At 43.5% G+C, this 25153-nt stretch overlaps 1 protein-coding gene across 15 annotated transcripts in view; it reads right to left on the bottom strand.

The window, feature by feature from the left end:
* FHIT (fragile histidine triad diadenosine triphosphatase) overlaps positions 1-25153 on the bottom strand; it is a 1448428-nt gene that overhangs the window by 92923 nt on the left and 1330352 nt on the right. The window contains exon 9 of one of the 15 annotated variants that reach the window (XM_049715383.1): positions 24476-24592. The exons of the other annotated variants lie outside the window; for them this stretch is intronic. Coding sequence (XP_049571340.1) covers positions 24491-24592 — 102 coding nt within the window. The 3' untranslated portion in view covers positions 24476-24490. Of the gene's footprint in view, positions 1-24475; positions 24593-25153 lie in introns of those variants that run through there. 15 annotated transcript variants of the gene reach the window in all.

Genomic DNA, 25153 nt, shown 5'->3' with positions numbered 1-25153 from the left:
GTACCAACCGACAAAGCATTTGGTGCCAAGATTGGAACTGTTTCCTTTTGCTCCCAATTCTTAGACAGTCACCTGCTTCATATATTTGGGGGGAGAGAGAAGAAAGAGAGAGAGAGAGAGAGAGAGAGAGAGAGCGCAAAGGAGAGAGAAAGAAGGAGGGAGGGAGTTAAAGAAAAAGGGAGGGAAGAAGAAAGGAAAGAAGAGAGGCAGAGTGTTGAGACTGACCGACCAGCAGAGGAGCTTAGGGACCTGGCCCTGGGGATTGACCTGCATGGGCCGTGTAGCCTTGAGGGCTTTTACGTATACTGCAGGCACCAGCATATGCTAGGCCTCTATCACAATACCTGACACCTTCTGAGCGCTCAATACATGCCTGCTCTAACTATATTTTTGAATATCCAGGGAAAGCAGGTCAGCCTCTGAAATGATAGACCCTTTGGTAATTTTCACACAGCCAGGCAGCAAAATTCATGTTGAACAAGTTAGGGGAATCCCATGTACTAGTGCATTCGTTTTGCACTCTCAGTGGCAAGAGTATTTGGCTTGGATAAAAGCTGGTGCTTCAAAAGTAGTAACTCGCTAAAGGGAGATGTGAACCTACCTTCTTTTGGGGAGATATGGTGAGTGTATCAAGACTGAAGCTCCATTGTGTTTTATCAATATGTTGAGATTAGTTTAAATGCCCAAGGCTAGTTTCCAGCTTCTAACTTTTCTCTGACCTCACCCCGCAGCCCTTTTTTTCCCACTGCTCTTTCCTTACTCCTTCCATCCACTCCTCTCCCCATCCCAACTGTGGTGGGCGAATTTCTTTGTTGAGGCTGGTGGGGGTCGTCTTCCTAAGCCTTTGAAAATTTCTCTTAGGAAGCTCCGCTGTTAGGATTTTCCAGCTAGTTCTGCAAAGGTGCTTTCAAAGAACTTTTGAAATCTGCAGCTCTGTGTATGTTTTGGTAAAAGTACGCAAAGGTTTTGTTTGTTTGGTTGGGTTTGCTGTTTGAAGTGTTGCCGTCTCCCTCTGTGGCCTCCTACCACCTTCTGACTGGCCTGTCAAGAGCATCCCTTCCTGCTGACTTGCAGAGTTTGATTCTTTTTCAATAGTGCATATGCTGCTGTATTGTTGCCTGTTTGCTTTAGTTCGTATTTCTTCTCTGGATGGATTTTCTATGAAGATCATCCCTACTTGTTTGATCTTTACTTTCAGATCTTGTCATTTTCTTTTCGAATGTGCTTTTTTTAATGGATGTTTCTTTTGGCAGAACAGCTTCCTATGGGCCTCAGCGGGTGTTAATAGCACTTTCATTCACTGTCATAGACAACTTCAATTTCTAGGGGGACAGTCAAGTTCTGTTGTGGTTCAGAGGAGAAATGAATCCTCTTGCAACTCTGGCCATTTTATTTCACTTCTGTGGCCTCAGAGAGGGAGAGAACCTGAGAGCACTGGCCACATCTGTCCACGAAGATTTCTCCATTATTAATTTGCAGCCCTGGAGTATTGAAATTTCCCCAGCCTGGAGTATTGAACACTCAGAAAAATGCTCAGGCTCACTCATCTCATTCATTGGGTCTGTAGAAGAATGAAACTATGTCTAAGGAACACACACAGTTTAAGGAACAGGCTTTGAAAGAAGGCCTCAGCTTAACTTACATCAGTGAGTCTCATTCTGGAGAGGACGAATGGCTCCCATGGGGGCCTTTGGTGGGGAAGGACCACAAGTCAATGGACTGAGGCTCTGTTGGTCCCAGAGAACCATTTGCCCAATCTGCCCTGGGCAGGCTTTGAGAAAGCCCCCAACCAGAGTGAGCAGTCTGAACTGATGGGGCGACTGCATCCCAACACAAGAAATTTTTAATATTCTTTACTTATTTTAATGACCATTTTGCATGGTATTTTATATCCAACTATCCTGCCAGCCATCCACTCACCCATCTATCATGAGTGGGAATGCCCTAGGGCTGCTTTCTTCCTTAAAATAAGGAATCTTAACAGCTAACCTAGTGGAACTCATTCCACTGTCCCGTCACAGTCTTGAGCATCTTCCAAAACGTGAATCCTTCAGCTATTTCCAATTTAATTCCACAATATGTTTCCATACCCAGAAAAAAGGAGGGTGTATCCACATCTCATTCAATTTTTCTTGACTACTCTGAACCCCCTATTTTAAAACTGTAATATGCCTCTGTTCCTCAGCAATCCCATTGACCTTAACCTGTTTGCTATTCTATTATACTTACCACCTCCCAGCCTAATATGTACTGTATTCCTTTAATATATTTATGGCTTACTGCCTATTTCTAGCATGTCACCACCATGAGGTTAGGGATCTCTGACTGCTCACTGATATATTCTAAGTGTGACACAGGGTATGTGTTTGATCAATACATTTGACTAAGTCTCAGGCTCTAAGAGGATACGACCCTCCAGCCCTCTACCCAACACTCAGGAGGTTTCCCAACTCCTCTGTTGGCATCACCGGTGAGACAAATCCTCAGTGTGCGAGTCTCAGGCACGCTGCAGGACATCTGGCATGCCTGACCCCTGCTCCCCAGCTGCCAGCAGACCCCCCACCACCCCCATGATCAATGCAACAATTAAAAACATCCCTGTACCTTTCCAAATTCCCCTCATGGCTCTGGTAAGGCTTTGCTTGATAACTACTGCAAGTCTTAGAACAAAACTATTTTCTCACACTGGAGTTCTACTTAGCGAATAATTTGTCCACTTTATGTCGTCTTAGGGGCCCTCTCAGAGATGATACACTTTCCTACCTCATTCAACAGCCTTCAAAATCCTTTCACACAATTAAAGACAGCGATATTTTATAGTAAAACTCAGCTTTCATACATGCTTTCTATGTCAGCCATTAACAAGCCAGTAAACCAATACTGACTAAGTGCTTTGGGGTCTGACTCCATGCTGTGCGGTGTACATTTTCAAGCACAAATGACACCCTGTCCACCAAGGCTGTGCATGTGCAGGACTACTGGAAGTCAGCATCTGATCTAATCCTTTCCCACCTTTTAGGCAAAAGCTAGGCACTGCAGTCAGAGAACAAGTCTGACTGATTTCTTTTCACTGTGCTGGTCAGTTATTCACCTGTGATGGACAAACTGATGAGTAAAACTGGAATAACATAGTCCAAGAGAATGAAATCTAAAGTCAGTGGTGGCAAAAAGAACAGACATTTCTATGATAGAAGGTCACCAAATAATTACGGATTGTCTACTGGATACAAAGTACTGTGCTACAGGACACCAAAAGGTGTGGTGAACGTGGCATCAAATGTCAGTCTGCCGGGTGACAATGAAATATGTGCACGAATACACATACTCACATAACTGCCGATACTGAGAGTAGCTATACGAGATGCTTGACGTGCTGTATCTCAGTTAATAGCCGACATGGATACTACAGGTACCTATTTTATAGATGAGAAAATGAGAACTCAGAGAAATAAAAGAACAAGGTCTCACTCAGCTGGGAACTGGTAGGGCCACTACTTAAGTTCAAGTTTGTCTGATGCCCAAGAGTTAACTATGATGTGACAAAGTAACTTTTTTTATGGCCTGAAATGTTCAGTTTTTGTTTACTTTGGTTGTATTGGAACAAACACAAGGAGATAGATAATACATATATTTTTTTAACTCTTTTTTTTTAAAAAGTAATGTGTGTTGAAGTACCCTCTACCTTACACTCCATGTAAATCTCTACAGCTCTAATAGGTTGGCCTCCGCAAATGTGACATTTGATCATAAACTGCCCACCTTGAAATTAATTACAACTCACCATATTAAAGCAGCACTTAGAGATCATCTCTATTCCATTTGCAGAGACTTATATAGGAAACCTTTTTGATCTTTCCAAAAATGAAAATGAAAAGTCAAACTGGCAACACCATCGAATAACAAGTGTGTAAGTCTGTGAACAAGGTAGAATCATAAGCAATTATTTGGTGTTTCAGGCAAAGAAACAGTTGTTTCATTTACTTTTTCATTTTTGAACTCTACTGTCAGACTGTGATCCTTTTTTCTATCTTCATATAGCTTTTTGAAAATGATCATCAAAAACATGAAACAAAGAAACAGAAATAAACTACATTTGCTTGGCCTCCAGGGTTGAAGACATTTTCCACTTGGCATACAACCCTCATAAGTAGGAAAATCTAGAATGAAAGTTACAAGTGTTGCTTCAGTAACTTCTAAGAAATCAATATAATTGCAGTTTTCTGCTGCAGCTCTCAAGGAACATGTGACGGATCTCTTAGTCACTGACAGCTCTCTTCGCACTCTGAAGCAGAGCCATCCTGGCCGAGGTTATGTGCCTACAGGTGATAAAGGGCAGTTATTTGAAGTTTGCATTTTTTTAAAGAGAGATGCAAAGTGCCCAGACAAGTAACTAGATGTGACATGTTCCATAGACTTTACCAAGCACTTGCCTGACTTCTTGGGCCAAATTCCATTAAGGCTTTGGGTGAAGAAAATTAGCTCACCCCTCATTGAAAACCAGTATTTCAATGATGTCATACCCTTGGTTAAGGTAGATTAATGGGAAAATCTCTTTCTAATACTATGCGATGTTTTAAAAGCAAGCAATTTGTTGAGTTTTTGCACTTGTAAGGGAGAGAGCGTTTGTTTTTTTTTTAAACCGACAGCTATACACACACACACAGACACACACACAAAACACCAAGTCACCTAGTTAATAAGCAAGACAATTTACTCAATTCATTTGATATTATATAAACTTTCCAAGAAAGAAAATCTTAAGTCTTTCAAGCCTCTCTAGTTTAATCACTATGCCTATGAAGAAACAACCATAAAATAAATAAAAGATGAAAGGCGGATGCAGAATTAGGTTTATTTTACATGTATATGACACCCACTGGATACCAAGAAGTAGGTGATGGTTAATTACAATAATCACTCCAGGTCAGTTCACTAACATGGAACTAACAACATGCATTTCTGTGGACACGGATACTGAGAGGGTAGGTAACCTTTGCATAATTAAAGATATATAATTCTAGCGCCTTGGCCTCTGAAATTTACCTTTGTTCTATGTGGATGTATATGGGTCTAACTAAAGGATTCATATGCACAAGTCGAGATCTCAGGCCAGGGAAGTTAAACATGTGATTTCCCTAGGGTTCCCCTATGTTCATGGGCATCTACGCTCCCACACCTCTGTACCAGGAGCAGGAGGATGTGCGAGACCAAGGGGCCCTCAAATTCAAAATCAGGCCTGTAGGAAAAAACATGCAAGACTCAGCCAGGAAGGTCTACACCTCCTCGTTCTCTCATGCTATCTTAGTTACAGCATTTAGAGCATGCATGATCTGATAGCCTTCACCATCCTTGGAAAGTAGAATTGATTAGGTATTGTGGAAGCGGCACTGACGGCTCCATGAATATACACATGCCCGGCTGCATTTCCAAGTCCCTTGCAGAAAAGGGGCCCACTCTGACCTGTTCTGGCCAATGGGTTCTGAGTAAAAATACTACAGTAAGGACTAGAGAATTTAAGAGCCAGCACACGACCCACTAGGTCTTTCTTTCTCTGCCTCAGTGACATAGAGGATGCATGAGCAGATGTCAGAATTGTAAGATGCAGAAGACTGGATCCCTTGTAAAGGAGCTGGCCCTGGAGAGCCACTAGTCCCTCCGCATAGTTTGGGAAATGAGCTGTATGTGTTATGCTACTAAAATTGAGGGAAGGTATTTCTAGAATAGTGTAGTTTACCCTAATCATCTATAGCACCTATTAAGATAATCAAAGTAATCAGAAGTACTACAGTAGGACACACATGCTAAACACGAAACATTTATTTTCATACCTTTTCCAATGGAAGAACTCCAGACCCACGTGCCACAACTACTGAAGTCTGGGCGCCTAGAGCCCGTGCTCCCCAACAAGAGAAGCCACCGCAATGAGAAGTCCATGCACTGCAACGAAGAGTAGCCTCTGCTCACCGCAATTAGAGAAAGCCTGTGCGCAGCAATGAAGACCCAAAGCAGCCAAGAAATAAATTAATTAATTAAAAAAAAAAAAAGAAGAAGGGACTTCCCTAGTGGTGCAGTGGTTAAAAATCCGCCTGCCAATGCAGGGGACACAGGTTTGAGCCCTGGTCCGAGAAGATCCCACATGCCGCAGAGCAACTAGGCCCGTGTGCCACAACTACTGAGCCTGCTCTCTAGGGCCTGCGAGCCACAACTACTTAGCCCATGTGCCACAACTACAGAAGTCCTCACGCCTAGAGACCGTGCTCCACAGCAAGAGAAGCCACCGCAATAAGAAGCCCGCACACCGCAACGAAGAGTAGCCCCCCTCTCCGCAACTAGAGAAAGCCCGCATGTAGCAATGAAGGCCCAACACAGCCAAAAATAAATAAGTGAATAAATTTTTAAAAAAGAGATGATCAACATTCCAAGGTGGAAAGAAGGAAATTCTAGGGAATTTTTCATTTTCATGGGGGTAAAACCTGGGAATGAGTATTATATATGACTTTGACCAAGACACTTTCAGATACTCAGAGATACCCTTAATGCTAAGTAGATGCATAACTGGTCCCCTGTTTAAGGACTCCGAAATGTGCCACGTCAAAACTGTTTCCTGAAAATGTTACACTGCAATTAGAAAAGCAAAGTTCGTTGAAAAATCTCTGGGATTTTACAGCATGCCGTCTTCTTCAACAGGCCTAAAATTAATCATTAGAAAAACCTTCCAACTCTCCCATTCTTCCATAGTCTAAATCCTAAAAACAACATCATAATTCTGCAGATATAAATTCGCTCATTATCTGTGGACCAGGTCAACCACAGCACAGACAGCCAACCCCAGCTGACCTCTGAGCAGGGCCTTTGGTAAAGGAAGAGCACGGGCCCTCAGAGAGCCTTCCAGTCAAGCTCTCTAGTGGTTCCAATCCTGCAAGCAGCCAACCTTTATAATTGGGCCATTTGTTCACTGGGTGATTTATACACAATGTGCACTCAAGGCTGGTGTTCTCAGAATAGCGTGCCTGCTTTCCCCCCAGCTGCACAGGATGAAGCAGGACGGGGGCGCCTGCATTTACAACCAGTCCAGTCACTCGGGTCCCAAAGAAACACTAATGTGAGCTGTAGCTCTGTGTTATTGCAAGAAGCATCCTCTGTAATGTTAAGAGCCTGGGCTCTGGAACCAGCCCACCTGGGCTGAAAGACCTACTTTACTTCTTCCTAATTACGTCATCCTGGCAAGCTACTAACGACCTGTGAACCTTAGTTACTTCATCTGTAAAATGGGAGGGTGTGTGTGGGGGTTATAATCCTACCCACCTGTTAGTGGTTCTTGTAAAGATGTGCTTGAGAAGAGCTCAGAAGCCTGGCACAGAGAAAGCATTCAATAACTGTTAACCATTCATGTTGTTGAGTATTACTGATAAGAAAACGTCAGTGATACATTATCGATAGAATTATTTTCTTCCTCATTAACTATGGTGATGGTGATGATGATGATGATAGTAATAATAATCACTTCCTAAGTGCTTGCCATGTGCTCGGCACTCTATTAAGTGCCTCATGTGGATTACCTCATTGAATCCTCAGGGCAGCCATTTAGACTATTATCGTCCCCTTTTGACAGATGAAGACATTGAGACTCAGAACGGTTACGAAGCTTGCTCAAATCCAAGAGGTAATGAAGCCAGAAGAGAAGCCAGGCAGTCTGACTCCGGAGCCCTTGCCCTTTGTCACTACCCAACACGCCTGTATGTACCGGAACACAGCCATAGCCGTTAGCCGTCCTGACACTGACTCAGCGCCACGGGACTGTTTACACAGGAGTGAGCCAAAACTTACTTAAAATACCCCAGTTGCCAGCAGCAAGAACCTGCTGGAGAGCTTCAGTGTCTGAGTGTCCTGCCTCCTTATTCAAAATCGGGGTAATAGGAGATGGGAATTCTGCCTGGAAGTAGACCATTTATGGTGGGAAGTGTGAGGCTGCGCAAAACACAACTGCCAGAGGTACAGGGAGGGCTTAAAGGGTATTGCTCTTCTTTCAGTCCTAGCCTGGGATTCAGTTTGTGGCCAAAAGCTGATGGGGTTTATCCTGTAGCCATGGAGAGTGGAGCAAATGGTGCCTTTCATCCCCTGCTCCTACCGCCTCTTAGTAGCTGTCTTCATCTCTTCTTCCCTCCGCCCTGGTATTTTAACCAGTTATCCCCTTACCCAGTACTCACTCAGTGATCAGCTTGCTCCCCTGTTCAGTTGAGAAATTCTAAGCTCACAGAGAGAGCCCAGATGTCCTCTGCCCTGTTGGGGAAAGGCCTTGGCCACTCCTATGTCCAAGTCTAGTTGGCCAGGCCTGTCCTTCACCACACTGAATACTTCATTTCATTCTAGTCTTTTAGAAGACATGGCTGATTTGTGGGAACCACTTCATGCCAATATTAGCATTAGAATATTGAGCAGTTTCTCTTCAATTTCAGGAGCCATGGGGGTAAGACAAGGGGCAAAAGTTACTTTTCGATCTTCCCAGCCATTTCTCAACCACTGAGTCAGAGAGAGGTTTATCTTCCATAACTTAATCCCCACCTCACTGTGGTAGGTGGTATTTTTTTCCCCAACTATCTGTTCTCGCTCTAGGAGAATTATACATCCCTACTTTATCTGTGGCTTTCCACCGCATTGTCAGGCTTGGTCACGTGACCGTCTTTGGCCAATGCGATGTAAGCAGATGTGAAATACCCATGTCCAAGCAGAAGCTATAAAAGCAATTCCAAGGCTTAACTCATCCTTTTGCCCTTCTGTCCTCTGCAGTGAAAACAGCATGGCCCAGATCGGGGCTCCTCCAGCCTGGGTCTTGGAATAAGAGACATACACAAGAGCAGAGGCAGGCAGAGCCACTGCCAACCACAGACTTGTGAGCGAGAAATAAATACTATTTATTTGGAGGTTGTTTGTTACTGTAGCCAAGGCTAACACACAAGATATTCAACAGCAAGAGCTTGGTGCCCACGCAACACACCAACAGACAGAAGGGAAAAGGAGGCAGCACGGCAGAGTGGGTCACACATACCGGCTGAGAGATGACCCAAGTTCAAGTCCTAATTAATCCATTTACATTAGACGATTTCTGACTCCAATGTCCTCGCGTTCCATTCATGATGTTTTATAAAGATGAAATGAGACAATGCACTAGAGGTGCTTTTCACTGTGCCTGGCAGAGAATATGTGTTAAATGATTGATAGAGATATGCACACCTAGAAAGACTTACCAATGCATAAATCTATAGATATAAAGATCTATATCTCTATGTAGTTATATAAAATTAAAATTTAATTAAATAAATGATTGGAAATCAAGTAAGCAGCCAAGCTCCTCCACAAATTACCAAATAGTTTTAAATTAATCAATACGTTGTAGCGTTGGTGGTTTTCCTGTTGTTGTTTTGCTAGACTGAATTTGATCAACCTAATTTTATAAAGGTATGTAAACCTTGTTCTGTAAACACCCCAGTCTACTGTTTTCACAGAGACAATCTTTCCCTAAGAGTTACAATCTGCTCTTGCCACACTGATTGTGTGGATCAGAGGCCCTTGTAGTTACATCAGCCTGGGCCAAAATAGTCTTTTTGATAGATTTTGCACTTCCCTTTTTAATGGACTCAGCTTTTAGGATATGGATAATGGTTTGGAAGTCAAAACAAGATCTGAAAATTTGTTTAGGTGCAGAAGAAAGTGAGAATGATGATATTCCTGTTTTTCGTCATTGCAGTTCTCTCTCTCGTCCTATCTATTCTAGCCAATGAAATTCTGCACTCAATATGAATCTCTCCTAATCTTCACTCACCTTCATAGTAAGGAGAGTCCTTGTGTGGATCATTTCTTATATACTTACAAAGATAGGAGACCTAGGTGTTTATGCTGAAGCTAGAATTGTTGACATTTTTATGGATGTCAACAATAACTCATAACTCACTCATGACTGTCAAGAGCAAACCTAGTTCCATAGGTAAGTCTGACCAAGTTTCACACATAAAAGACCTACCAAGAGGCAACATCTGGAGTAGTCTGAGGATTAAAGACACTACTCTTAATATGTCTTCCTCAGTAACCTAGTCTGGGACTGCAAATCATGAGAATTATCCTCTCTAGCATAATACTCTACTGAGAAGCAGCCATCTGAGATGCATTAGAAAGAAATACCCATGTACTTGAAGACCATTAGCTCAATAACTGGATTAGTTCCATCTTGACGGAATGAGATATTGGATGATTACAATTTTGGCCAAGTGATGTATTACTAAAGGAACAGGTAAGAGGAAAGAGGTGGCCCTGATAGCTTGAGAATGAGCAAGTCACGGGGGCACAAATCATCAAAGAGAAGATGGTTCCCAAAGGGGCCCAGGACATCCTGTCTGGACGGGCACCCAGATTATTACCACTCTCCCTCACTCCCTATAATGTCTTAAATCAAGAATATCCATGGACTTTGGGGCTTCCCTGATGGCACAGTGGCTAATGCAGGGGACACGGGTTCGAGCCCTGGTCCGGGAAGATCCCACATGCCGTGGAGCAACTAAGCCCATGCACCACCACTACTGAGCTTGCGCTCTAGAGCCCGTGAGCCACAACTACTGAGCCCACGTGCCACAACTACTGAAGCCCGTGTGCCTAGAGCCCGTGCTCTGGAACAAGAGAAGCCACCGCACTGAGAAGCCCGCGCACCACAACGAAGAGTAGCCCCCGCTCGCCGCAACTAGAGGAAGCCCGCGTGCAGCAACTAAGACCCAAGCAGCCAAAAATAAATAAATTTATTAAAAAAAAAAGAATATCCATAAATGTCAACGAAGACAGCAGACTCTACGTAGAGTCCTCCCCTGAGTTTATAAAATGGATAAGACCCACAGGTCAAGGAGACTCAGTCTTGAGTGGAGACAAGAAAGTTTCTCGCTAGATGCTACAAGAGACTAGAAGATGAACATATAGTTTGTGATTCTCTCCACATTTCACAGGTTGGGCTCCTCTGCACCGCCCCACACTGTTAGGCTGGGCCTTCTTATCCTTTGTGATGGCTGCACAGGGAAGAAAGCGAGCCATACTATGTCCCTTCAAAGACACTTAGTGCTGCTTTGATGCATTTGTTAACAAGCTCAGGCTAGTGCAGTAGGAGACCTGGTAGGTGGGTAGCTACTGGCAAGGATGTCAGAGGCAGTAGAACCCAGCAAACCCACTCAAGGTTCTCTCCTCCTTCCCTCGCCCCCTCTTGCTACACGGTGGCTGACCTCTGCATATACCAGATGAACTTGGCCCTAAGGTTGACCCTCTGCCTGAGAATGTGGAGTGTGCCCTCTTTAGGAGTGTCATTAGAAATCAAATTATGAAGGGCTGAACAGGCCGGAGGACTGCTGCTTCACTGTGGCAACGGAAGTCCAAATTTTTGAGAATAATTGGGCCCAGGCTGTTAACAGGTGCAGCCACTTCCTACCAGCGAGAAGGAATACCCGCCATGGGTGTTACACACGGACTCAGCAGGAAGCCGCCTATCAAGAGAAATGCAGAGCGGGGGCGGAGGGGCTGAGCGCAATGCCGAGTCTGAGTAGCTAATGGGGGTAGTATTCGAACCCAGGTAGTCTGGCCCCAAATCTGTTCCCTGGACCCCTGTACAGCATATACCACATCTCATAGAAAGTGAACCAATGCCATGACAGGAGCAGAGACCTCTGCCAAGTTTTGCTATGGAAATCCACTTGTCTTAACTTACGTGTGTTTACTTATGCAAACCGGAATTTCCCAAGTAGTATTCCATGGGACATTTATCAAAGATATCATGAAAATAGACACTGGAGTGAGAAAGGGTGACTAAATCATGCTCCTACATTCCAAGACCTCTCAGACCCTTTTTAATGCGATAATGAACCCTGAGAATTGCCAGAAGGAGCCTGCACAATGCAGTGTTTCCCAAGAAAATCTGAAAAACAGAACTCTTTTCTCTCAGCACATTGGCCTGTGCTTCTCCAGACGTGAGTGTTGCGTGGGGTATAATTTGGGAAACTGTGTCATACACATTTTGTGAGTTTGGAACCAGAAATAGCACTACAACGAGTAAAAACCGACCATCTGAAGGTAAAAGAGTGTCCTAATTAGGAGCCGGGGCCAGTCCCACCTTTGCAGGACCCTCTTCAGTTGTCACTCACACTCGGCATCTCCCATCTTCCTAACCAGCACCCATCCTCCTGCTTCCGTGCTGGGCATTTAAAGCCTTCCCCAGAGCTGGCTCCTTGAGCTGTCTCACCCTCCACCCACAGCTCCTGCTCTCCAAGGCCACACAGACCTGCCTCAAACTCCGCTGTCCTCTTGGCCCCAGCCTGCTCGAGACTCTACAGTGGTTCCATCCCCACTGCTTAGCTGGCAGAACTCAAGTTTACCACGGATTGCAAACCCCTCACAAAGCAGCCCAAACGTGCTTTTCAAACCTCGCGCATCCCCTCACCTCCACCTTTGCTCCTGCGGCCCTTCCCACTTGGAAGATCCTTACTAGTTCTACTCAGACTCAAATTCCCAAGTAAATCCCAAGACACGGCTCAGTTCCCATGTTCTCTTGGAGGCCTTCCCCGGTCAAGCTGCCCTCCTCTGGCGTGGAACCCTAGTGTGTGCTGCAGGGCAGGGAAAGCAGGGGTTTAGGCTTAGAGACCCAGGTTCATCTCCCAGCTTCCATCTGTGCCTTGAGGAGGTGTTTGGTTGAGCTGTGTAATCTTTCCGCAGCTCAGTTTCCTGATTTGTAAAATAGAGATGGATTCTGTTCTCTGCACAGGGTTATCATGAGGTTTGAATAAAAACACTCTGCACACACCCCAATTCTTTCCCAGAGGCTTCCTGGCTGCTTTTCAAAGAGCCCTCGGTCTGGTGATGGTGCAAGGAACAGAAGAGAGGCCAGGTTACCAGACCTCCAGTCCCAGCCTCCACGCTTCAACCGGAGCTGCGCACCCCTGATCGATTTCCTGACGCATTTAGGGTCAGGGTAACCTTTACGTAGGAAGAAAGAAAAAAAAAAAAAGTACGCAATTCCAAAAGAAGAAAACCACTATCCTACATAGTGAGGGACCATTAGAAGCACACACACCCCCTGCTCACTCACTGCCTTCCACAGAGATTGCTCTGATCCACCACTGCACGGCCAGTCTCCCTGGATATTTTCTACGTGCCTTCGGAGCACGGCCTGAGTTATCACTAAACATTTAGTTACCTCAGTAAGTACTTAAATACTCTCAGTGCCTTGCTCCCTGCCTGTTCCTCCAGAAATCCCCCTTTTATAAGTTTAAGCCCACCAAGTGGCTCCCTTTCTATTTCCCTAAGCAGGAGCTCCAGGCTTCCTTATCTGCCCTTCCCCACCTTCTGGCAAGATCTACTTCAGCCTTTGCTCCACCATCTCTCTCTCCTAGCACCAAACACCAGCTAGAGAACAGCCACCGAGATCGGTGTTTCCTGAGCAGGATTTTGGAGGATCACAGATATTAGAGATGAAGAAGAAAAAAAAATGTCTCAGGACATCTTGTCCTCTCCTTGTGCAAAATGGTTCCAGCCTGAACATTTTCTAAATATTTGTCAGGCCTGGTATTAAAGGCTTGAAGCGACAGGGCCCCTCGGGGGAGAAGTCGGCATTATACCTCAGTCTCAAAGATGATTTCTCTGACTTTTCAGCCTCCTGTTTCACCACTGAATCTCACCTCTCACTTTTAGTTAAAGCCCTTTTGAATCTCACCTCTCACTTTTAGTTAAAGCCCTTCTCAGTAGCCAAGCTATGATGAGTGGGGACTAAAGAAAGGCCACAGGAAGGGTCAGAAGACGACAGAGCTGTCACTCTATGGACTATGTGCCCTTTTGGCTCCAGGTAATTAAAAGGACGGGCAAGGTGAAATCCTGACCTCCTACTTCAACTTCTATCCTAAAGAAAAGGCACACCTTCAGTCTTACAGATCTGCTCCTTTCCATTCAGAGAGTCAAAATGCAACCTTGTCATTACAGGCATACCTCAGAGATAGAGTGGGCTCAGTTCCAGACCAGCTCAATAAAGTAAATAGTGCAATAAAGCGAGTCACACAAAGTTCTCGGTTTCCCAGTGCATGTAAAAGTTGCGTTAACACTGTACTGAAGTCTACTAAGCGTGCAATAGCATTATGTCTAAAGAAGCAATGTATATACCTAAATTTAAAAAATGCTTTATTGCTAAAAAAAAAAAAGCTCATCATCCTATGAGCCTTCAGCGAGTCATAATCTTTTTGCTGGTGGAGGGTCGTGCTTCGATGTCGACGGCTGCTGACCCATCAGGGTGATGGTTGCTGAAGCCTGGGGTGGCCGTGGCAGTTTCTTAAAACAAGACGATGAAATCTGCCACATTGATTGACTTCTCCTCCGCAGCAGGCAATGCTGTGTGAAAGCACTGTACCCGCCTTAGAACTTCTTTCAGAATTTGGAGGCAACCCTCTCAAACCTGCCTCTGCTTTATCAGCTAAGTCGATGTAATATTCTAAATCCTTTGTTGTCATTTCCACAATCGTCACAGCATCTTCACCAGGAGTAGATTCCATCTCAAGAAATTACTTTCTTTGCTCATCCATAAGAAACAACTCCTCAAGTGTTACAGTTTTATCATGAGATTGCAGCAATTCAGTCACATCTTTACACTCTACTTCTAATTCTAGTTCTCTTGCTATTTCTACCACATCTGTAGTCACTTCGTCCGCTGAGGTTCCGAACCCCTTAAAGTCAACTGTGAAGGGTGGGATCGACTTCTGCCAAATTCCTGTTAACATTGACATTTTGATCTCTTCCCATGAATCATGAATGTTCTTAATGGCATCTAGAATGGCGAATCCTTTCCAGAAGGTTTTTAACTGACTGCCCAGATCCATCAGAGGAATCACTATGTATGGCAGCTATAGCCTTATAAAATGTATTTCTTAAATAATAAGACTTACTTAATAATAAGTAAAGTTGAAATGACTCCTTGATCCATGGGCTACAGAATGGCTGCTGTGTTAGCAGGCATGAAGGTAACATGGATCTCATTGTATGTCTCCACCAGAGCTGTGGAGTGACCAGGTGCTTTGTCAATGAGCGGTAATATTTAGAAAGGAATCTTTTTTTCTGAGTAGTAGGTCTGAGAGTGCGCTTAAAATATTCAGCAAACCATGTTGTAAACATTGTAAACAGGTGTGCTCTCATCCAGGATTTGTTATTCCATCTATAGAGCACGGGCAGAGTAGCTTTAGCATGATTCTTAAGGGCCCTAGGATTTTCAGAATGGTCAATGAGCACTGGCTTCAACTTAAGGTCACCAGTGGCATTAGCCCGTAACAAGAGAGTCAGCCTGTCCTTTGAATCTTTGAAGCCAGGCACTGACTTTGCCTCTCTAGCCATGAAGGTCCTAGGCGGCATCTTCTTCCAGTATTCGGCTGTTTCATCTACATTGAAAAACTGTTGTTTAGCGTAGCCACCTTCACGAATTATCTTAGCTAGATCTTCTGGATAACTTGCTGCAGTTTCTACATCACCTCTTGCTGCTTCTCCTTGCACTTTTATGTTATGGAGAAGGCTTCTTTCCTTAAATCTCACGAATCAACCTCTGATAGCTTCAAACTTTTCTTCTGTAGCTTCCTCGCCTCTCTCAGCCTTCATAGAATAGAAGAGAGTTACGGCCTGGCTCTGGATTAGGCTCTGGCTTGAGGGAATGTTGTGGCTGGTTTGATCTTGTCTCCGGACCACTAACACTTTCTCCACATCAGCAGTAAGGCTGTTTCACTTTCTTATCATTCATGTGTTCACTGGAGTAGCGTTTTAAATTTTCTCAAGAACTTGTCCTTTAAGTTCACAACTTGGCTAACTGTTTGGCACCAGAGGCCTAGCTTTTGGCCTCTCTCAGCTTTCGACACGCCTTCCTCACTAAGCTTAATCATTTCTGGCTTTTGCTTTAGAGTGAGAGATGTATGACTCTTCTGTTCCCTTCAACACTTGGAGGTCATTGTAGGGTTATTAATTGGCCTAATTTCAATATCGTTGTGTCTCAGGGAATAGGGAGGCCCGAGGAGAGGGAGAGAGATGGGGGAACGGCTGGTCAGTGGAGCAGTCGGAACACACACAACATTTATGGATTAAGTTCTCTTTGTTATACGGGCACCGTTCATGGCACCCCAAAACAATTACAATTGTAACATCAAGGATCACAGATCACCATAACAAATATAATAATAATGAAAAAATTTGAAGTGTTATGAGAATTACCAAAATGTGACACAGAAGTACTAAGTGAGCAAATGCTCTTGAAAAAATAGCACTGACAGACTTGGCCGATGCAAGGTTGCCACAGACCTTCAATGTGTACAAGTACAATATCTGTGAAGTGCAGTAAAATGAGGTATGCCTGTATAAGATAATGATAAAGTCTTACATTTGTGTCCCTGCTGAGGTTACCAACTTAGATGCCTAAAGGAGCCCTTCAAGACTGGCAAATGCCCCACCTCCAACAGACTGCCATCTCCCAGGAATGTGTACCCTGTGTTGCCAGAAATCAAGATTTCAGTGCTAACTGTTCTAATTTTTAAACGTTGGTAACTAACTGCTGTAAGAGGTCACACCTTTCCTGGGTAGCCTGAAACTCCTGAGTGAGTTAAAAAGTTATTTTTGACTGACTGCAAAGGGCTGGTAGACACCAATCCTCTCAGCTGCATGAGATTTCGCCTACTTGTGAAATCTATCACTATTCCTTAAGCATGAATGTAGAAACGACATGGCTGTACATTTATAATTTGGGGTGTAGAAGTCTTGCCTCATGGGTTCCCAAAGGACAGGGGTCACATCTGATACTGCTTGACCCTAAAGCCCGAAGATGCACAGATGTTTATTCTGCTACAGATGTTTATTCTGCTACCTTTTGCATAGTTACACCAGTCAAATGGACCGTCCCCAGTGCACCTGTGCATAAAAACAGCCAAGCTCTCAGGGAATGGTTAAAACTGCTGTGGGTCTGGCCTACTTGGGTTTATACCCCTCTATTACTTGGTAGCTCTGAGACCTTGAGGAATTTCATACCACCTCAGTTTTCTCATCTGTAAACTGGGGATGCTAAAAATAGCCCTGACCTCCTAGGGTTGTTAGGAGGTTTAAATGAGATAGTAGGGCACAAATCATTTAGCTCACAGAATAACGGCTCAGTCAGTGTCACTGGGAAGCTGCTTCACATTCTGATGCTACCAAAATAACCAGGAAACAATGGTGCCCTCATTTCACATCTTCTTGTTTCAAAGAGTCTCATTTGTCTCATTTTATTCACCTCTGGATTTTAGTTTTTCCTCTGAAGATCAGATTGGCTTGTTAAGTTCTTGGCAGAATTCACAGCCCTCTTGGTTTCTGAATATGGTGTAAATAAAAAGAAAGTCAGATGATCCTGTCCAGGTTAACTGTCATTCAGGAAGACAACAGTTCTATGCTAAACTAGGTCTGTGTGGGGTGTAGGTGAGGACAAGAGGACACACACAGAATAAGGCAGAAACAGTATGCCCCACCCCAATTCCCCTCAAGGAAGGACCTCCTGCCCAACTGGGAGGCAGGTGGTCAGCAAACAGTGTCCAGCCATTGGCTCCTTCAAATGGGCCTCAGCAACACACAGCTGCTTCCCTGGAGGCCACCCCTTTCCTGGGCAGACAGCAATTCCTAACTAAGCAAGGCAAGCTTGGAAAGGCACTGCCATTTCAGCTTGTCACAGGACAACCCTGATGGACAAAATACTCCAGAGCTCCCAGCTGGACTGGGTGATGCCTTACAAGCCTGTCTTACAGTCTAACTGCTCTGCCTGGTTCTCCTGCCCCTTCTTTCACAGACATTGATGCCTAATAAACATCTTACATCCCAGACTCCATCTCAGCGCTGCTTCCCCAGAACCCAACCTACCACGCACACATGCACACCCACTCCTAAGGCCCCAGGAAGCCTTTAAAACTGTATCTTTTTAATAAATATGAAGCAGTCGGCGTTGGTCATGAGGAAGACCAGGTTTGCATGGAAATCCACAGGTTTTATAGAGTCAGATGCATCTACAGAGTTGGGAAGGATTATCAATTGTTTTAATATTTCTGTTTTTACATAGAGGAAATATCAAGAAGGTAGAAAGAACACAGCCCTTCAACAGATTTCTGGATCTTTGAGTACTTTCAGTAATATTTGTGTCTTCTAAAATAATGTTGGGATTTGGGGAAATTATTTTTTAAAATGGAAAAATAATAAATGGCTCATTGGTGTTAACACTCAATAATTTTCTCTCTGAAGTCCCCAAAATATTCATGGTTAAAGGTATATTAGGGGAAGCAGGTAATGCAATGGAAAGATCAGTCTATGCTAAAGAGCCCAGTTTTGCAATAAAGATGCCATACAAGCTGCTGCCATTCAGATTGGCTAAGAGGCCTCTGCGAATGTGGTTTTTCAACAATAAATACTGTTGAAAAGCTCTACCAGAAAAGTAGTATTTCAAAGATAATTCCTTACTTTCCCAGGAACAATAAAATACTGAAGGACAAAGATACCATATCACAGTCCTTCATGTGTCTCATCCTTCACCCTGAGCATATAGCTGCATCTGTCAGGCTTTGCTGCCATTATATTCCTTTTTTGCTCAAATATCACCTGACCTTCAATGGAATAAATTCTGTTATCACACAAATTCTATGTATGACAGTGATCTCATGTATGAAGGCCAGATTCACATCCCTTTGGAGGCCATTTAAGCTAACATGTATAGTTGTTTGTTAAAAAATAAGATTCTCCCATTGTAAAATGCATGTAAAAAAGATGAAATGATGGCATATGCCAGATAGGCTGTGTCTAAGCTACAATCGAATTGAAACAAAAATATCAAGGTGAATGTGAATGGTACCTGCAAACTATCCTAGGCCTCCGACTAACAAATATATGCAGACATGGAATACAGCCAGCTGCTGGGAATTCGTTCCTCAAGCTTTCCAACAGATATACCCAAGGGACTGTGGGAAAGGGATGAACAAGAGGTGCTTGTTTACTAGGAAGGAGCTAGTTGTTTTCTAATAAGAACAAAATAACTAAAACTGTTTGGTTCTCTAAAAGAAAGGTTAGCATTGTCATCAGAAATAAAAATGAATTATTCTGAATTGCTCATATATATCTACATGAGTAGCTCAAAGATTGAGATATGTATTAATTCTGCAGTGAAGGAAAAGCCTCATTCAATTTTGGATGGAGTTCAACAATATTAAAAGAATATATACTGGGCTTCCCCGGTGGCGCAGTGGTTGAGAGTCCGCCTGCCGATGCAGGGGACACGGGTTCGTGCCCCAGTCCGGGAAGATCCCACATGCCGCGGAGCGGCTGGGCCCGTGAGCCATGGCCGCTGAGCCTGCGCGTCTGGAGCCTGTGCTCCACAACGGGAGAGGCCACAACAGTGAGAGGCCCGCGTACCGCAAAAAAAAAAAGAATATATACTAAGTACGCAGAAGCTACCTTTGATTTTAGTTCCTTAAAATAAATATACATACACAACTGTATATACGCACAACCTTAAAGATAAGTCATGCTGGGTTTTGTTTCATACAATTTTAATTAGGTATATGTTTTTCAATGCCTTCTGAAATGATCTGCTAGGACCAAAGGCTAACGTGAAATTTCCTGCATGCTGGCAGCTAATTCAATAAAAATTAGAGAGGTGAAGCTCTGTTCCCCGGATAGGGAAGGTCTTAACACAAAACATTCATTATTTCCATGTAAATTGCAAGAGTAAAGATGCTGGACCCAGCATTGAAGCAGGAGGAAATTGTCACTTTTCATTATCAGTAGAAAAATGTTTTAATTTGCAATATTCCCTAGCAAATTTTGATCCGGCAACTCTACCTCTTTATCAACGTCTACCGTAATCCATTAATTTGCAGCTTCACAAGTACTATGTTGGGCCAATGGCTTTGGGTACCTCTCTTTGAAGGAATAGCACCCTATGTTCTTTTTCTGGCACCATCTCATTGAAATGAAACTCAGACTCAGAGTAACCCTGAAAGACCTAAGCCCTCCGATAAAAAATAGTGGTATGTTTCTCCTCTTATATTACACAGCAGAAGTGAAGCCTGGTATATCACACACGGCGGAGGAGCTAAAGGCCAAACTATTAAACTTAATAAGCTGATGCAATCTCAGGCTCTCTAACCAAAGAGGTGAGGAACAGAAAAGATGGCCACCACCAAGGAACTTTCTTTAAAATATCAATTAAAACCATGTCTCTCTGCTCAGCTCCCACACTCATCACTTGACACCCACACACGTGGAGCGCTGGCTGAGGAGTCACACAAGTCTGAGAAAAGGCACCTTGGAGGTGCGATCTGCCACAGGCAAGAGCCTTTCTGCATTCGTATGTGTGGTGGTGAGACAACGGAAAGGACGCCGGTGCAAGAGGAGCTGGAGGTGGCCTTCATGGCATCCCGAGGGCCCGATTTTATGTTCTAATCCATTCTGACCCAACCAAATCTCTTCTTCTTGAGAATGACTAGATTACTGCTGAAGGTGTTCTCTACTTCTAATAGTCTTCTGGTCTCATTCCGTCCACCAAAGACCAGCTAAGGGTGCAGGGTCTTCTCCATCCTGGATGAAGATGAAGTTATGATGCTCTGATCCAGGACCACATGGCTCTTCTCGGGTCCTGGGACAAAGTCAGCCTGGCTGAGTCCATCAGCTGATGCGTCTTCCCACATGTGAAATCTACAGTTGATGGGGGTGGTGGAAGTAGTGGTAATTTCATAGCTCAAAAACTAGCATAGCTTACTAATTATTAAACTAAAACTATCAGAGCTCATTAGCTATTAGTTAAATGTCAGTTACAATGTAGGATTTAATATGAATCATGAAGGTAACAATTTATAGAGCATTTCTTAGGTCAGTCCCTATACTAAGCATTTTACATAGGTTATTGTACTTAATCCTTACAAACTCCATGCAAGGAGCCCGTTTTTAACCTCATTTTACAGATAAGAAAGCTAAGTGTGAGAGGCTAAGTAACTTGACTGAAGTTAAACACTAATGAGTGGTAGACCTGAGGTTCACACCCAGGTCTGGCTAACTCCAAGGCCATTCGATATCACCTGATACCTACCCAACCTCTGCAATATTTAGCATTATTCTCAGTCACCTCTACACTGTAGAGAAGTTCCTTTCACCCCAAAATCAAGCATATTAAATGCATCTGTGTTCTCAAAAGATAACAGTGTCTTGCCCAAAACAGTACAAAGTGTCACCATCAAAAGTCATTCTCACCAGAATTCACCTTGACCTCTAATGATTCTACATTGCTTGTCATGCTAGTTTCTTCATGGAAGTAGTATTTTTAAACTGCAAGTTTTAAACTGCTCCTATAAGCTTCTGACAACATGAAGATCAGACATTACTGTGGAGTTCTTTTTTAAACAAATTAGTAGGAATTTTCCAATTAAGAGACAAAGAGTAGTCACACATACCTGTAGAACTGATTCTAATTTACACCTTAATCTTGTTTCAATACACACTGCATGAGTCTTAGCTTAGACAGAGATAAGAGTCACCCAGTAGGAGCATATTAGTTCTTTCTAAATATTTTAATTAAAAAAAAAGAAAACTAGTATACTGAGTAGCTTCTGCAAATCCCATATGAATGACTTACTGTGCTGTGGAGTCCTGGTCTCTAGCATATAGCCTTCCAACCAGCCACCTTCCATCTCCTTAATTAAACTAGGAGGAGGCCTTCTATGTAAGCTTTTTCTTTTTTTAAACTCTTGAATGATACTTTTTTTCCTGGAGTAGAGAGTAGAGAAAGGGAATGAACTACCAACTAGTAACACCACCCACACAGTGGCTAGCGTTCATAGCACACCTTTTAGTACCAAGAAATAGGCTATACCCTTCCCATGAATACTCATTTTTGAAGTACTTCCACAGGATATTAAGATCCTTATCCTATAGCTGAGGAATTTGACACTCAAAGAATGTGCATATCTCAAATTAGTCACTATATGATTCAGAGGAAAGACTCGAATCCAAGTTTAGTGAATTTCATAGCCTGTCAGTTTTATCACTGCAGTAGGATATACTTAAAATACACCATCATATAACGAAGTGTGATCTTTGGTGTGTCAAATATCCTCTAAATACTTAAAAAATAGCAAACTCAAAGATTAATCTAAATTGACGGACTTCCCTGGTGGCGCAGTGGTTGGGAATCCGCCTGCCAACGCAGGGGACACGGGTTCAAGCCCGGGTTCGGGAGGATCCCACATGCCATGGAGCAACTAAGCCCATGTGCCACAACTACTGAGCCTGCGCTCTATAGCCTGCGAGCCACACTACTGAAGCCCATGAGCCACAGCTACTGAAGCCCGCATGCCTAGAGCCCGTGCTCCGCAACAAGAGAAGCCACCACAATGAGAAGCCCGCGCACCGCAACAAAGAGTAGCCACCGCTTGCCGCAACTAGAGGAAGCCCGCATGCAGCAACGAAGATCCAACACAGCCAAAAATAAATAAAGAAAAAAGAAAAAAAAAAGATTAAACTAAATTGACAAAACCTTCACTATCATCATGAAGGGACAATGTTTTAAATTGGGGACCAAGGGATTTATAGTTTCCAGATTGAGAATAATTTCCATGTACATATTTTTATTTTCATCATGTTCTGTTATGTGTGTGTTAAAGAGAGATAGAGAGACAAAGAGACCCTTTTCCTCTTATGCTATGTTGGAACTTTCCAGAGACAGTTAAAATCAGCTTCTTAACTTCCATAAGTATCAAAATAAAATTATACTTATTTAGACTACAGAGTTCCTAACCATCATGAAGATTCAGGAGTAGAAAAGCACGGGAGGCAGGGAATGCCAGCGTTTCTTCCCTGCATTTCCACAGTCCTGCTGCAATTCAAATCTCATCAACAGATAAAGTCATCAGGAGCTAATTAGTCCCTGTATAAAGGAAAGACAGAGAACAGACTCCTAAAAACTTCCCCCCAAACCAACAACAACAAATCATTGAGTAGTTTGAGTAAATGAAAATTCTTAAGTAAATTAATTAGCTTTGCATAGACTGGTATCAAAAGTCATTATCCCTGCACTGCAAGGAAATCCTGAGAAGCCTAGCTGTGTAAAAGAATAGTCTGAGAAGGAAATCAATCTCTGCTCCTCAACGTTGATGTTTTAAGGGGTCCCTGCTGTATAACTTGCCCAGAAGCATTCCAGGGGGAAGAGCCCATGGATTTATATCTGCTACACGTGTCACTGAACACAAATACGTCTGATAAATAATTGAAGCTCAAGCTCGGTAGAGGAAACTCCTCCACTGTGCTCACATCTCATGAGCTAAAAAACAGGGAGGGGAAGGCAAAGCGGTCAAGTTTCCCATGTGAGTTTCCACTTGTCATCCCACTTCTCAATTAGATCATTACTCTGCCTCATGGAAGTATCAGCTCATTGTCTTAGGGAATCCAGGCTCTGGCATCATAAATTTAGCCCATCTAGTTTCCTTCTCTTCCATGCCACAGTGCCCTTTCAGTGGGTCTAAGCACAGTGCAGGGCATAATCCACAATCCTCACAACAATCTTGTGATTTTCACAGATAAAGAAACTAACGCCTGGGGACAGAGGATTGTGTATCACAGGGCACAAAGCTAGTAAGTTGTAGGGTGAGGATGTGAACCCAGGTCCAGGAAACTCTAGAGCCTGTATTATTGCCACACCAGGCCCCCTCTCTAAATAATATTTATATCAAGTGATCAAGGGAGCAGCCAGACTGCTCAGAAGCCTTTGGTATTAATACAAAGAAAACTAAGAAGCTCACGTGACTAGGTCTCTTAACCAATGGCACTTTCCTGGAAGGGGCAAATGGTCTCTGCTGGAATCCTTCCTGACAGGGAGCTCTGTACCTCATACAGCTTGGTTACTCAAAAGACTTAAATTTGCTCGTCCATAACCTATATCCAGTGATCTCAGTCGTGGCGTCTCAAGCCACTGGATCCAGTACTGACTGAGCTCAGTACTTGGATCCATGACAACGACTGCAAGGGTAGAGAATATCTTCACCTGCTAGAGCCCTTGTGAGGACCCAGTGAGTGCTAAAATAGGGCCTGGCACATAGGAAGCATCTGTCCAATGTTAGTTATGAAAATTCTCCTGATTTTATTTAGTAAGTTACTTCAAAGAATGCAGTAAGCACTCATGAATGTCACATATTAAAGAAACAAACAAAACAAAACAAAAACACTATGCCCCTGATGACAACCTCTTTCTATGCATCCAGACCTCTCTCATTTCCTCTCCTGCGACCCCCACTTAAAGTAATCATCTAGTCCCAGGTTCATACTTCCTGTGTCTTATTTTTATATGGTTTTGCTGCACTGTCTTAGTTTGCTCAGGCTGTTATAAAAAATACCATACACTGGGTGGCTTAAACAACGGACACTTATTTTCTCACAGGTTCTGGAGGCTGGAAGTCCAAGATCAGGGTTCCAGTATAGTTGAGTTCTGATGAGAACCCTCTTCCTGGCTTTCAGACTGCTGCCTTCTTGTTTTATGTTCACATGGCCTTTCCTCAGTTCGGATCTGTGGAGAAAGAAAGATCTCTCTCTCTCTCTCTCTTCCTCTTCTTATAAGGGCACTAATCCCATCATGAGGGCACCACCCTCATGACCTCATCTAAACTTAATTGCCCCCAAAGGCCTCACCTCCAAATACCATCACATTGGGGATTAGGGCTTCAACATATGAATTTAGGGCGATACAAACATTTATTCCAGAACACATATCTATAATTGTTCCTAAAATGCTTTATAATATAAGCTGCTTTTAACTTTTATAAAAAAGGATAATATCCTTACACAATTTTATGTCTTCTTTGTGGGCTTATTTTCCCCCCCACTTAATATTTAATTAGTAAGAAATTAAAAGACACCTGCAGGGCTTCTCTGGTGGCACAGTGGCTAAGAATCCGCCTGCCAATGCAGGCCACACAGGTTCAAGCCCTGGTCTGCGAAGATCCCACATGCCATGGACAAACTAAGCCCATGCACCACAACTACTGAGCCTGTGCTCTAGAGCCCGTGAGCCACAACTACTGAGCCCACCTGCCTAGAGCCCGTGCTCCACGACAAGAAAAGCCAACGC

Source organism: Orcinus orca, chromosome 10 (genome assembly GCF_937001465.1).
Source record: "Orcinus orca chromosome 10, mOrcOrc1.1, whole genome shotgun sequence".
Lineage (NCBI taxonomy): Eukaryota > Metazoa > Chordata > Mammalia > Artiodactyla > Delphinidae > Orcinus > Orcinus orca.
Note: the sequence above shows the minus strand (reverse complement) of the source record. Positions and strands in the feature narration are given on the sequence as shown.